Source organism: Heptranchias perlo, chromosome 40, assembly GCF_035084215.1.
Source record: "Heptranchias perlo isolate sHepPer1 chromosome 40, sHepPer1.hap1, whole genome shotgun sequence".
NCBI lineage: Eukaryota > Metazoa > Chordata > Chondrichthyes > Hexanchiformes > Hexanchidae > Heptranchias > Heptranchias perlo.
Window position 1 is genome coordinate 4,174,483 of NC_090364.1, and position 15,004 is coordinate 4,189,486.

Consider the following 15,004-nt stretch of genomic DNA (forward strand, 5'->3'; position numbering starts at 1 on the left):
GTTATGAATGCTGGGATAGTCCATCCTCCATAATGTTCTCGTCCGATCTAACTCTACAGCAAAAGAAATGCCAGGAATCCATAGACACAGGGGTCACAATACTCACACATAAATTCTCACTGAACGTTACAGAGTTAGTCGGCCTACCCACAATTTATTAGGTGCAGAAAACAAGGCTTCCGTTGTTAATTGTATGATTTATATCAATTAGTGTTAATTGTATTCAGGTGGTGGGTATCATTCGGGGACTCTCCTGTGTCCTTTTTATAGGAGAGCTTAGCTCGGGTGTGGTGTGTGTGTAAGGGGGAGCTCTATGAATAAAGGCTTCGAAGTAACTAAAGAGCAGGCTCTAGTGTTCTATCCTTCACCACATGGCTATCCAATTATTAATATCCATGAGTTGCACTTCACAGTCACTCTCCAAAATCTCACCCACTTTCTCATGTGCGAGGCTAAACAGTGAGCTATTCAACCATGGAGAACATCTCAATCCAATACTCACTTGGCAGTGGACAGAAGCCCAGGCTGATTATTTCCCCCCTGTTCCATTACCAAGAGATACTGAGTCTTTTTTTAAAATTTGTTCATGGGATGTGGGTGTCGCTGGGAAGGCCAGCATTTATTGCCCATCCCTAATTGCCCTTGAGAAGGTGGTGGTGAGCCGCCTTCTTGAACCGCTGCAGTCCGTGTGGTGAAGGTTCTCCCACAGTGCTGTTAGGAAGGGAGTTCCAGGATTTTGACCCAGCAACGGCTGATATATGTCCAAGTCAGGATAGTGTGTGACTTGGAGGGGAACGTGCAGGTGCTGTTGTTCCCATGTGCCTGCTGCTCTTGTCCTTCTAGGTAGTGGAGGTCGCGGGTTCGGGAGGTGCTGTTGAAGAAGCCTTGGCAAGTTGCTGAACTACTGCCCCAGCTAAGCTCAGTAGGCCGGGTTTGAACCCAGTACCTTCAAATTAGCATAGCTCAGCCTGTTACTGACTCTACCAGCAGAGCCACTAGGGGAGTTACTGGGCTGTTAGAAGTTGGCGGGTTACTTACTTGTGGTGCCTTCCAAATTCTGAGGCGCACTTATTGTGTTCTCAGGAGTGACTGACTCCACCCTCAGGTTATATTGAACCCCAGGACTCAGGCCTGTCGCTGTGAACTCAGTCACTCCTGCCCCTGTGGAGTAGGTCTTATTGAAAGCTCCAGTATCACTTGTGACTGTGATATCGTATCTGTAGTTTGAGGCTCTTGTATCGTTGGGCGCTTTCCATGATATTGTAAGTCCATCTGTTGTCCTGTTCACCAGAGACAGATCAGTGACTGGAGAAGGATCTGTCAACAGAAAGGCAGAGAGAGAGTTAATTAGTGTGAGATCCCCTCCGTCCTGTATTTCCTGAGCTCTGTGGCCAGCTCAAGGAGTGTGATATTCCTTGTCTGTTGGGTGAGTGTTATCAGTGAGCCCGCGATCAGACATTGTCAGGTCCCAGGTGTGAGATTTTGAGTGCCAAGTCATATCTGATGTACCAGGTCACATCCGAGATGCAAATGTGGTTAAAAACAGCACCGTGTCTATCACATGGGGCAGAGGGGATACGTCAGAGCAGTACTGAGGGAGTGCAGCACTGTCGGAGATGCCGTCTGTCAGATGAGACTTTAAACTGAGGGCCTGCCCAATGTTTCAGGTGGTGAATATTAAAAAATCCCATGACATTATTCGAAGAGGAGCAGGGAGTTCTCCTGGTTTCCCAGCCAACATTCTTCACTCAACTAATAACAAATGATCTGTTCATTCTTCTTATTGTTATTTGTGGGATCTTGCTGTGTGGAAATTGGCTGCTGCATTTAGCTACATAACAACAGTGACTACACTTCGAGAGTAATGCAGTGGCTGTAAAATGCTGCAGCAGCATACCCCAAGGGCATATAAGGTGCTATATTATTGCAAGATCTTTCTACTCCCAATCAGCAGGTAAGGTTTAGAACCAGGAACCTGCATGGTTTTACACAGACTGGCCTGTTACTGACTTTACCAACTTAGCCACCAGAGGAATTACTGTCACTTTAGGAGATGGAGAGTAACTTACTTGTGGTGTCTTCCAAATTCTGAGGCGCACTTATTGTGTTCTCAGGAGTGACTGACTCCACCCTCAGGTTATATTGAACCCCAGGACTCAGGCCTGTCGCTGTGAACATAGTCGCTCCTGCCGCTGTGGAGTAGGTCTTATTGAAAGTTCCAGTATCACTTGTGACTTTGATATTGTATGTGTAGTTTGAGGCTCTTGTATCGTTGGGCGCTTTCCATGATATTGTAAGTCCATCCGTTGTTCTGTTCACCAGAGACAGATCAGTGATTGGAGAAGGATCTGTCAACAGAAAGGCAGAGAGAGAGAGTTAATTAGTGTGAGATCCCCTCCGTCCTGTGTTTCCTGAGCTCTGTGGCCAGCTCAAGGAGTGTGATATTCCTTGTCTGTTGGGTGAGGGTTATCAGTGAGCCCGCGATCAGACATTGTCAGGTCCCAGGTGTGAGATTTTGAGTGCCAAGTCATATCTGATGTACCAGGTCACATCCGAGATGCAAATGTGGTTAAAAACAGCACCGTGTCTATCACATGGGGCAGAGGGGATACGTCAGAGCAGTACTGAGGGAGTGCAGCACTGTCGGAGATGCCGTCTGTCAGATGAGACTTTAAACTGAGGGCCTGCCCAATGTTTCAGGTGGTGAATATTAAAAAATCCCATGACATTATTCGAAGAGGAGCAGGGAGTTCTCCTGGTTTCCCAGCCAACATTCTTCACTCAACCAATAACAAATGATCTGTTCATTCTTCTTATTGTTATTTGTGGGATCTTGCTGTGTGGAAATTGGCTGCTGCATTTAGCTACATAACAACAGTGACTACACTTCGAGAGTAATGCAGTGGCTGTAAAATGCTGCAGCAGCATACCCCAAGGGCATATAAGGTGCTATATTATTGCAAGATCTTTCTACTCCCAATCAGCAGGTAAGGTTTAGAACCAGGAACCTGCATGGTTTTACACAGACTGGCCTGTTACTGACTTTACCAACTTAGCCACCAGAGGAATTACTGTCACTTTAGGAGATGGAGAGTAACTTACTTGTGGTGTCTTCCAAATTCTGAGGCGCACTTATTGTGTTCTCAGGAGTGACTGACTCCACCCTCAGGTTATATTGAACCCCAGGACTCAGGCCTGTCGCTGTGAACATAGTCGCTCCTGCCACTGTGGAGTAGGTCTTATTGAAAGTTCCAGTATCACTTGTGACTTTGATATTGTATGTGTAGTTTGAGGCTCTTGTATCGTTGGGCGCTTTCCATGATATTGTAAGTCCATCCGTTGTTCTGTTCACCAGAGACAGATCAGTGATTGGAGAAGGATCTGTCAACAGAAAGGCAGAGAGAGAGAGTTAATTAGTGTGAGATCCCCTCCGTCCTGTGTTTCCTGAGCTCTGTGGCCAGCTCAAGGAGTGTGATATTCCTTGTCTGTTGGGTGAGGGTTATCAGTGAGCCCGCGACCAGACATCGACAGGTCCCAGGTGTGAGGTTTTCAGTGGCAAGTCATATCTGTTGTACCAGGTCACATCCAAGATGTAAATGTGGTTAAAAACAGCACCATGTCTATCACATGGGGCAAAGGGGATTCCCCAGAGCAGTACTGAAGGAGTGCAGCACTGTCGGAGATGCTGTCTGTCAGATGAGACTTTAAACTGAGGGCCTGCCCAATGTTTCAGGTGGTGAATATAAAAAAATCCCATGACATTATTCGAAGAGGAGCAGGGAGTTCTCCTGGTTTCCCAGCCAACATTCTTCACTCAACCAATAACAAATGATCTGTTCATTCTTCTTATTGTTCTTTGTGGGATCTTGCTGTGTGCAAATTGGCTGCTGCATTTAGCTACATAACAACAGTGACTGCACTTCAATTGTAATGCAGTGGCTGTGAAATGCTGCAGAATGTCCCAAGGACATAAAAGGCACTATATAAATGCAAGTTCTTTCTTTACCCATTCAGCGTAAATGCATGTCTCACTCCCATCTTTCATTTTCATGTCTTTCTCTTTCTCTCCTGTTTCCCTGCACAGTTTGACTCAAAGAGTTGAAAGTATCTTTTTTTGCAGCTGTGGAGATGGGACTGTCTCAGCATCCATAGTGGTCATGAACACGGTCCATTAAATCGGTAGGTGTTATAACTTTTAATAAGAGACTTTCTCAATTGTTATGAATGCTGGGATAGTCCATCCTCCATAATGTTCTCGTCCGATCTACCTCTACAGCAAAAGAAATACCAGGAATCCATAGACACTGGGGTCACAATACTCACACATAAATTCTCACTGAACGTTACAGAGTTAGTCGGCCTACCCACAATTTATTAGGTGCAGAAAACAAGGCTTCCGTTGTTAATTGTATGATTTATATCAATTAGTGTTAATTGTATTCAGGTGGTGGGTATCATTCGGGGACTCTCCTGTGTCCTTTTTATAGGAGAGCTTAGCTCGGGTGTGGTGTGTGTGTAAGGGGGAGCTCTGTGAATAAAGGCTTCGAAGTAACTAAAGAGCAGGCTCTAGTGTTCTATCCTTCACCACATGGCTATCCAATTATTAATATCCATGAGTTGCACTTCACAGTCACTCTCCAAAATCTCACCCACTTTCTCATGTGCGAGGCTAAACAGTGAGCTATTCAACCATGGAGAACATCTCAATCCAATACTCACTTGGCAGTGGACAGAAGCCCAGGCTGATTATTTCCCCCCTGTTCCATCACCAAGAGATACTGAGTCTTTTTTTAAAATTCGTTTATGGGATGTGGGCGTCACTGGCAAGGCCGGCATTTATTGCCCATCCCTAATTGCCCTTGAGAAGGTGGTGGTGAGCCGCCTTCTTGAACCGCTGCAGTCCGTGTGGTGAAGGTTCTCCCACAGTGCTGTTAGGAAGGGAGTTCCAGGATTTTGACCCAGCAACGGCCGATATATTTCCAAGTCAGGATAGTGTGTGACTTGGAGGGGAACATGCAGGTGGTGTTGTTGTTCCCATGTGCCTGCTGCTCTTGTCCTTCTAGGTAGTGGAGGTCGCAGGTTCGGGAGGTGCTGTCGAAGAAGCCTTGGCAAGTTGCTGAACTACTGCCCCAGCTAAGCTCAGTAGGCCGGGTTTGAACCCAGTACCTTCAAATTAGCATAGCTCAGCCTGTTACTGACTCTACCAGCAGAGCCACTAGGGGAGTTACTGGGCTGTTAGAAGTTGGCAGGTAACTTACTTGTGGTGCCTTCCAAATTCTGAGGCGCACTTATTGTGTTCTCAGGAGTGACTGACTCCACCCTCAGGTTATATTGAACCCCAGGACTCAGGCCTGTCGCTGTGAACATAGTCGCTCCTGCCACTGTGGAGTAGGTCTTATTGAAAGCTCCAGTATCACTTGTGACTGTGATATCGTATCTGTAGTTTGAGGCTCTTGTATCGTTGGGCGCTTTCCATGATATTGTAAGTCCATCTGTTGTCCTGTTCACCAGAGACAGATCAGTGACTGGAGAAGGATCTGTCAACAGAAAGGCAGAGAGAGAGTTAATTAGTGTGAGATCCCCTCCGTCCTGTATTTCCTGAGCTCTGTGGCCAGCTCAAGGAGTGTGATATTCCTTGTCTGTTGGGTGAGTGTTATCAGTGAGCCCGCGATCAGACATTGTCAGGTCCCAGGTGTGAGATTTTGAGTGCCAAGTCATATCTGATGTACCAGGTCACATCCGAGATGCAAATGTGGTTAAAAACAGCACCGTGTCTATCACATGGGGCAGAGGGGATACGTCAGAGCAGTACTGAGGGAGTGCAGCACTGTCGGAGATGCCGTCTGTCAGATGAGACTTTAAACTGAGGGCCTGCCCAATGTTTCAGGTGGTGAATATTAAAAAATCCCATGACATTATTCGAAGAGGAGCAGGGAGTTCTCCTGGTTTCCCAGCCAACATTCTTCACTCAACTAATAACAAATGATCTGTTCATTCTTCTTATTGTTATTTGTGGGATCTTGCTGTGTGGAAATTGGCTGCTGCATTTAGCTACATAACAACAGTGACTACACTTCGAGAGTAATGCAGTGGCTGTAAAATGCTGCAGCAGCATACCCCAAGGGCATATAAGGTGCTATATTATTGCAAGATCTTTCTACTCCCAATCAGCAGGTAAGGTTTAGAACCAGGAACCTGCATGGTTTTACACAGACTGGCCTGTTACTGACTTTACCAACTTAGCCACCAGAGGAATTACTGTCACTTTAGGAGATGGAGAGTAACTTACTTGTGGTGTCTTCCAAATTCTGAGGCGCACTTATTGTGTTCTCAGGAGTGACTGACTCCACCCTCAGGTTATATTGAACCCCAGGACTCAGGCCTGTCGCTGTGAACATAGTCGCTCCTGCCGCTGTGGAGTAGGTCTTATTGAAAGTTCCAGTATCACTTGTGACTTTGATATTGTATGTGTAGTTTGAGGCTCTTGTATCGTTGGGCGCTTTCCATGATATTGTAAGTCCATCCGTTGTTCTGTTCACCAGAGACAGATCAGTGATTGGAGAAGGATCTGTCAACAGAAAGGCAGAGAGAGAGAGTTAATTAGTGTGAGATCCCCTCCGTCCTGTGTTTCCTGAGCTCTGTGGCCAGCTCAAGGAGTGTGATATTCCTTGTCTGTTGGGTGAGGGTTATCAGTGAGCCCGCGATCAGACATTGTCAGGTCCCAGGTGTGAGATTTTGAGTGCCAAGTCATATCTGATGTACCAGGTCACATCCGAGATGCAAATGTGGTTAAAAACAGCACCGTGTCTATCACATGGGGCAGAGGGGATACGTCAGAGCAGTACTGAGGGAGTGCAGCACTGTCGGAGATGCCGTCTGTCAGATGAGACTTTAAACTGAGGGCCTGCCCAATGTTTCAGGTGGTGAATATAAAAAAATCCCATGACATTATTCGAAGAGGAGCAGGGAGTTCTCCTGGTTTCCCAGCCAACATTCTTCACTCAACCAATAACAAATGATCTGTTCATTCTTCTTATTGTTCTTTGTGGGATCTTGCTGTGTGCAAATTGGCTGCTGCATTTAGCTACATAACAACAGTGACTGCACTTCAATTGTAATGCAGTGGCTGTGAAATGCTGCAGAATGTCCCAAGGACATAAAAGGCACTATATAAATGCAAGTTCTTTCTTTACCCATTCAGCGTAAATGCATGTCTCACTCCCATCTTTCATTTTCATGTCTTTCTCTTTCTCTCCTGTTTCCCTGCACAGTTTGACTCAAAGAGTTGAAAGTATCTTTTTTTGCAGCTGTGGAGATGGGACTGTCTCAGCATCCATAGTGGTCATGAACACGGTCCATTAAATCGGTAGGTGTTATAACTTTTAATAAGAGACTTTCTCAATTGTTATGAATGCTGGGATAGTCCATCCTCCATAATGTTCTCGTCCGATCTAACTCTACAGCAAAAGAAATGCCAGGAATCCATAGACACTGGGGTCACAATACTCACACATAAATTCTCACTGAACGTTACAGAGTTAGTCGGCCTACCCACAATTTATTAGGTGCAGAAAACAAGGCTTCCGTTGTTAATTGTATGATTTATATCAATTAGTGTTAATTGTATTCAGGTGGTGGGTATCATTCGGGGACTCTCCTGTGTCCTTTTTATAGGAGAGCTTAGCTCGGGTGTGGTGTGTGTGTAAGGGGGAGCTCTGTGAATAAAGGCTTCGAAGTAACTAAAGAGCAGGCTCTAGTGTTCTATCCTTCACCACATGGCTATCCAATTATTAATATCCATGAGTTGCACTTCACAGTCACTCTCCAAAATCTCACCCACTTTCTCATGTGCGAGGCTAAACAGTGAGCTATTCAACCATGGAGAACATCTCAATCCAATACTCACTTGGCAGTGGACAGAAGCCCAGGCTGATTATTTCCCCCCTGTTCCATCACCAAGAGATACTGAGTCTTTTTTTAAAATTCGTTTATGGGATGTGGGCGTCACTGGCAAGGCCGGCATTTATTGCCCATCCCTAATTGCCCTTGAGAAGGTGGTGGTGAGCCGCCTTCTTGAACCGCTGCAGTCCGTGTGGTGAAGGTTCTCCCACAGTGCTGTTAGGAAGGGAGTTCCAGGATTTTGACCCAGCAACGGCCGATATATTTCCAAGTCAGGATAGTGTGTGACTTGGAGGGGAACATGCAGGTGGTGTTGTTGTTCCCATGTGCCTGCTGCTCTTGTCCTTCTAGGTAGTGGAGGTCGCAGGTTCGGGAGGTGCTGTCGAAGAAGCCTTGGCAAGTTGCTGACATACTGCCCCAGCTAAGCTCAGTAGGCCGGGTTTGAACCCAGTACCTTCAAATTAGCATAGCTCAGCCTGTTACTGACTCTACCAGCAGAGCCACTAGGGGAGTTACTGGGCTGTTAGAAGTTGGCAGGTAACTTACTTGTGGTGCCTTCCAAATTCTGAGGCGCACTTATTGTGTTCTCAGGAGTGACTGACTCCACCCTCAGGTTATATTGTACCCCAGGACTCAGGCCTGTCGCTGTGAACATAGTCGCTCCTGCCACTGTGGAGTAGGTCTTATTGAAAGCTCCAGTATCACTTGTGACTGTGATATTGTATGTGTAGTTTGAGGCTCTTGTTTCGTTGGGCGCTTTCCATGATATTGTAAGTCCATCTGTTGTCCTGCTCACCAGAGACAGATCAGTGACTGGAGATGGATCTGTCAACAGAAAGGCAGAGAGAGAGTTAATTAGTGTGAGATCCCCTCCGTCCTGTGTTTCCTGAGCTCTGTGGCCAGCTCAAGGAGTGTGATATTCCTTGTCTGTTGGGTGAGTGTTATCAGTGAGCCCGCGATCAGACATTGTCAGGTCCCAGGTGTGAGATTTTGAGTGCCAAGTCATATCTGATGTACCAGGTCACATCCGAGATGCAAATGTGGTTAAAAACAGCACCGTGTCTATCACATGGGGCAGAGGAGATACGTCAGAGCAGGCCTGAGTGAGTGCAGCACTGTCGGAGATGTCGTCTGTCAGATGAGACTTTAAACTGAGGGCCTGCCCAATGTTTCAGGTGGTGAATATAAAAAAATCCCATGACATTATTCGAAGAGGAGCAGGGAGTTCTCCTGGTTTCCCAGCCAACATTCTTCACTCAACCAATAACAAATGATCTGTTCATTCTTCTTATTGTTCTTTGTGGGATCTTGCTGTGTGCAAATTGGCTGCTGCATTTAGCTACATAACAACAGTGACTGTGAAATGCTACAGAATGTCCCAAGGACATTCTGTAGCATTCAGGTGTACAATATTATGAGGGGCACAGATAGGATGGATACTAAGGAGCTTTTTCCCTTCGTTGAGGGTTCTATAACAAGGGGACATAGATTCAAGGTAAAAGGCGGGAGGTTTGGAGGGGATTTGAGAAAGAACTTTTTCACCCAGAGGGTGGTTGGAGTCTGGAACTCACTGCCTGAAAGGGTTGTGGAGGCAGGAACCCTCACAACATTCAAGAAGCATTTGGATGAGCACTTGAAATGCCATAGCATACAAGGCTACGGACCAAATGCTGGAATATGGGATTAGAGAAGACAGGGCTTGATGGCCGGCGCGGACACGATGGGCCGAAGGGCCTCTATCCGTGCTGTATAACTCTATGACTCTATGACATATAAGGTGCTATATTGTTGCAAGATCTTTCTGCTCCCAATCAGCAGGTAAGGTTTACAACCAGGAACCTTCATGGTTTTACACAGACTGGCCTGTTACTGACTTTACCAACTTATGATGTGGAGATGCCGGTGATGCACTGGGGTTGACACTCGCTCACCTGACGAAGGAGAAAGCCTCCGAAAGCTTGTGATTTTCAAATAAAGCAGTTGGACTATAACCTGGTGTTGTAAGATTCCTTACATTTGTTTACCAACTGAACCACCAGAGGAATTACTGTCCCTTTAGGAGATGGAGAGTAACTTACTTGTGGTGTCTTCCAAATTCTGAGGCACACTTATTGTGTTCTCAGGAGTGACTGACTCCACCCTCAGGTTATATTGTACCCCAGGACTCAGGCCTGTCGCTGTGAACATAGTCGCTCCTGCCACTGTGGAGTAGGTCTTATTGAAAGCTCCAGTATCACTTGTGACTGTGATATTGTATGTGTAGTTTGAGGCTCTTGTTTCGTTGGGCGCTTTCCATGATATTGTAAGTCCATCTGTTGTCCTGCTCACCAGAGACAGATCAGTGACTGGAGATGGATCTGTCAACAGAAAGGCAGAGAGAGAGTTAATTAGTGTGAGATCCCCTCCGTCCTGTGTTTCCTGAGCTCTGTGGCCAGCTCAAGGAGTGTGATATTCCTTGTCTGTTGGGTGAGTGTTATCAGTGAGCCCGCGATCAGACATTGTCAGGTCCCAGGTGTGAGATTTTGAGTGCCAAGTCATATCTGATGTACCAGGTCACATCCGAGATGCAAATGTGGTTAAAAACAGCACCGTGTCTATCACATGGGGCAGAGGAGATACGTCAGAGCAGGCCTGAGTGAGTGCAGCACTGTCGGAGATGTCGTCTGTCAGATGAGACTTTAAACTGAGGGCCTGCCCAATGTTTCAGGTGGTGAATATAAAAAAATCCCATGACATTATTCGAAGAGGAGCAGGGAGTTCTCCTGGTTTCCCAGCCAACATTCTTCACTCAACCAATAACAAATGATCTGTTCATTCTTCTTATTGTTCTTTGTGGGATCTTGCTGTGTGCAAATTGGCTGCTGCATTTAGCTACATAACAACAGTGACTGTGAAATGCTACAGAATGTCCCAAGGACATTCTGTAGCATTCAGGTGTACAATATTATGAGGGGCACAGATAGGATGGATACTAAGGAGCTTTTTCCCTTCGTTGAGGGTTCTATAACAAGGGGACATAGATTCAAGGTAAAAGGCGGGAGGTTTGGAGGGGATTTGAGAAAGAACTTTTTCACCCAGAGGGTGGTTGGAGTCTGGAACTCACTGCCTGAAAGGGTTGTGGAGGCAGGAACCCTCACAACATTCAAGAAGCATTTGGATGAGCACTTGAAATGCCATAGCATACAAGGCTACGGACCAAATGCTGGAATATGGGATTAGAGAAGACAGGGCTTGATGGCCGGCGCGGACACGATGGGCCGAAGGGCCTCTATCCGTGCTGTATAACTCTATGACTCTATGACATATAAGGTGCTATATTGTTGCAAGATCTTTCTGCTCCCAATCAGCAGGTAAGGTTTACAACCAGGAACCTTCATGGTTTTACACAGACTGGCCTGTTACTGACTTTACCAACTTATGATGTGGAGATGCCGGTGATGCACTGGGGTTGACACTTGCTCACCTGACGAAGGAGAAAGCCTCCGAAAGCTTGTGATTTTCAAATAAAACAGTTGGACTATAACCTGGTGTTGTAAGATTCCTTACATTTGTTTACCAACTTAACCACCAGAGGAATTACTGTCCCTTTAGGAGATGGAGAGTAACTTACTTGTGGTGTCTTCCAAATTCTGAGGCACACTTATTGTGTTCTCAGGAGTGACTGACTCCACCCTCAGGTTATATTGTACCCCAGGACTCAGGCCTGTTGCTGTGAACATAGTCGCTCCTGCCACTGTGGAGTAGGTCTTATTGAAAGCATCAGTATCACTTGTGACTTTGATATTGTATGTGTAGTTTGAGGCTCTTGTTTCGTTGGGCGCGTTCCATGATATTGTAAGTCCATCTGTTGTCCTGCTCAGCAGAGACAGATCAGCGACTGGAGATGGATCTGTCAACAGAAAGGCAGAGAGAGAGTTAATTAGTGTGAGATCCCCTCCACCCTGTGTTTCCTGAGCTCTGTGGCCAGCTCAAGGAGTGTGATATTCTTTGTCTGTTGGGTGAGGGTTATCAGTGAGCCCGCGATCAGACATCAACGGGTCCCAGGTGTGAGGTTTTCAGTAGCAAGACCTATCTGATGTACCAGGTCACATCCGAGATACAAATGTGGTTAAAAACAGCACCGTGTCTATCACATGGGGCAGAGGGGATTCCTCAGAGCAGTACTGAGGGGGTGCAACACTGTCAGAGGTGCTGTCGGTCAGATGAGACTTTAAACCAAGGCCTCATCAGGTGGTTGGAGTGGTTATAAAATAAAGATCCCATGGCCCTATTGAGAGAAAAAGCTGGGAGACCCCCTGGAGTCCAGGTGGACATTTCTCCCAACATTCCTACCTTAACCAACAGCACCAAAAGCAAATGATCTATTTGTGGGATCTTGCTGTGTGCAAATTGGTTGCTGCATTTAGCTACATAACAACAGTGATTACACTTCGAGAGTAATGCAGCAGCTGTGAAGTGTTGTGCGATGTCCTGAGGACATAAAAGGTGCTATATAAATGCAAGTTCTTTCTTTACCCAAGCAATAGTCTGGGTTCGAACTAGGAACCCTTACAGTTTGTATAATCAGCCTGTTACTGACTTTACCAACTGAACCACTGGAGGAGTTACTCGCCTTTACAAGATGGTGAGTAACTTACTTGTGATGCCTTCCAAATTCTCAGGTGCACTTGTTGTGTTCTCAGGAGTGATTGACTCCACCCTCGGGTTATATTGTTCCTCAGGTCTCAAGCCTGTCTCTGTGAACATAGTCACTCCTGCCCCTGTGGAGTAGGTCTTATTGAATGCTCCAGTATCATTTTTTGACTGTGATACTGTAAATGTAGCTTGAGGCTCTTGTATCAATGGGTGCAATCCAGGGCAATGTCAGATTCCATTGTCTTGTTCACCAGACAGACCAGTGACTGGAGAAGGACCTGTCAAGGGAGGGAAGAGGGGAAAGAACCTCTCCCCCACCTTTCCCTTATTGTTCGAGTGCTGTGTAGTCACCTTTTAGTGTATTACTTTGAGTTACAGAGGCCCTACATTACTGTGGGTGAAGAAAGGAGAGATTCCAGGAGTGACTCTACATGTCACTGTGCCACTGAACAGGATTCTGGAGATATGCTGTGTGCAGAGCAAAGCTCACTCTGTCCTGACAGAGAGGAAGCCTCAACATTGGTATAATAAAGCAGCCAGGCTGCTGGGGATCATTTGGTATGTGAAGTAGCAGCTGAAGTTTAAGTATGTCATTGCACATTGTAAGAAATTTTATGTCTGCCTTAGATATTTTTTCTGCTACAGCTTTGCTGGTCACTCCTGTAACTGGTCTGAGTATCTTGTGTTCAGGAGTGCACCCGTACTGTCCAGTATCTAATTGTACGATAGAATTACCCGGAGTGTAAGAATAGGACCCCCGTATCATCTGAACTGAAGTGGGATGGTTATTTTCAGGAGTTTTTAAAATTCTCATTCTTCTGTTCAAATCCCTCCAGCCGCACAACCCTCCGAGATCTCTGCACTCTTCCAATCCTGACCTCTTGCGCATCCCCGATTTTCAACAGTCCATCATTAGTGGCAGTGCCTTCAGCTGCCTAGACCCTAAGCTCTGGAGTTTTCTCCCTAAACCTCTCCGTCTCTCCCTCCTCCTGTAAGATGCTCTTTAAAACCTACCTCAACTGTCCTAATATCTCCTTATGTGGCTCGGTCTCTAATTTTGTTTGATAATTGCTCCTTTAAAGCACCTTGGGATGTTTTACTATGATAAATGTGCTATATAAATGCAAGTTGCTGTTGTTACCCCATGACCTGTTTTAATTTGCACTTAGAATCATAGAATCATAGAAGTTTACAACATGGAAACAGGCCCTTCGGCCCAACATGTCCATGTCGCCCAGTTTATACCACTAAGCTAGTCCCAATTGCCTGCACTTGGCCCACATCCCTCTATACCCATCTTACCCATGTAACTGTCCAAATGCTTTTTAAAAGACAAAATTGTACCCGCCTCTACTACTGCCTCTGGCAGCTCGTTCCAGACACTCACCACCCTTTGAGTGAAAAAATTGCCCCTCTGGACCCTTTTGTATCTCTCCCCTCTCACCTTAAATCTATGACCCCTCATTATAGACTCCCCTACCTTTGGGAAAAGATTTTGACTATCTACCTTATCTATGCCCCTCATTATTTTATAGACTTCTATAAGATCACCCCTCAACCTCCTACTCTCCAGGGAAAAAAGTCCCAGTCTATCTAACCTCTCCCTACAAGTCAAACCATCAAGTCCCGGTAGCATCCTAGTAAATCTTTTCTGCACTCTTTCTAGTTTAATAATATCCTTTCTATAATAGGGTGACCAGAACTGTACACAGTATTCCAAGTGTGGCCTAACTAATGTCTTGTACAACTTCAACAAGACATCCCAACTCCTGTATTCAATGTTCTGACCAATGAAACCAAGCAAGCTGAATGCCTTCTTCACCACCCTATCCACCTGTGACTCCACTTTCAAGGAGCTATGAACCTGTACTCCGAGATCTCTTTGTTCTATAACTCTCCCCAACGCCCTACCATTAACGGAGTAGGTCCTGGCCCGATTCGATCTCCCAAAATGCATCACCTCACATTTATCTAAATTAAACTCCATCTGCCATTCATCGGCCCACTGGCCCAATTTATCAAGATCCCGTTGCAATCCTAGATAACCTTCTTCACTGTCCACGATGCCACCAATCTTGGTGTCATCTGCAAACTTACTAACCATGCCTCCTAAATTCTCATCCAAATCATTAATATAAATAACAAATAACAGCGGACCCAGCACCGATCCCTGAGGCACACCGCTGGTCACAGGCCTCCAATTTGAAAAACAACCCTCTACACCCACCCTCTGTCTTCTGTCGTCAAGCCAATGTTGTATCCAATTGGCTACCTCACCTTGGATCCCGTGAGATTTAACCTTATGTAACAACCTACCATGCGGTACCTTGTCCAAGGCTTTGCTAAAGTCCATGTAGACCACATCTACTGCACAGCCCTCACCTATCTTCTTGGTTACCCCTTCAAAAAACTCAATCAAATTCGTGAGACATGATTTTCCTCTCACAAAACCATGCTGACTGTTCCTAAT

At 45.9% G+C, this 15,004-nt stretch overlaps 1 protein-coding gene across 2 annotated transcripts in view; it reads right to left on the reverse strand.

Moving 5' to 3' along the window:
- The window catches only part of LOC137305518 (receptor-type tyrosine-protein phosphatase H-like), a 55,676-nt gene that overhangs the window by 23,226 nt on the left and 17,446 nt on the right, over positions 1-15,004 (reverse strand). For both annotated transcript variants that reach the window (XM_067974381.1, XM_067974380.1), the window contains exons 4-11: positions 11,510-11,788; positions 9,978-10,256; positions 8,446-8,724; positions 6,290-6,568; positions 5,259-5,537; positions 3,103-3,381; positions 2,070-2,348; positions 1,039-1,317 (exon numbers count right to left, since the gene is read on the reverse strand). In XM_067974381.1, coding sequence (XP_067830482.1) covers positions 1,039-1,317; positions 2,070-2,348; positions 3,103-3,381; positions 5,259-5,537; positions 6,290-6,568; positions 8,446-8,724; positions 9,978-10,256; positions 11,510-11,788 — 2,232 coding nt within the window. The remainder of the gene's footprint in view (positions 1-1,038; positions 1,318-2,069; positions 2,349-3,102; positions 3,382-5,258; positions 5,538-6,289; positions 6,569-8,445; positions 8,725-9,977; positions 10,257-11,509; positions 11,789-15,004) is intronic.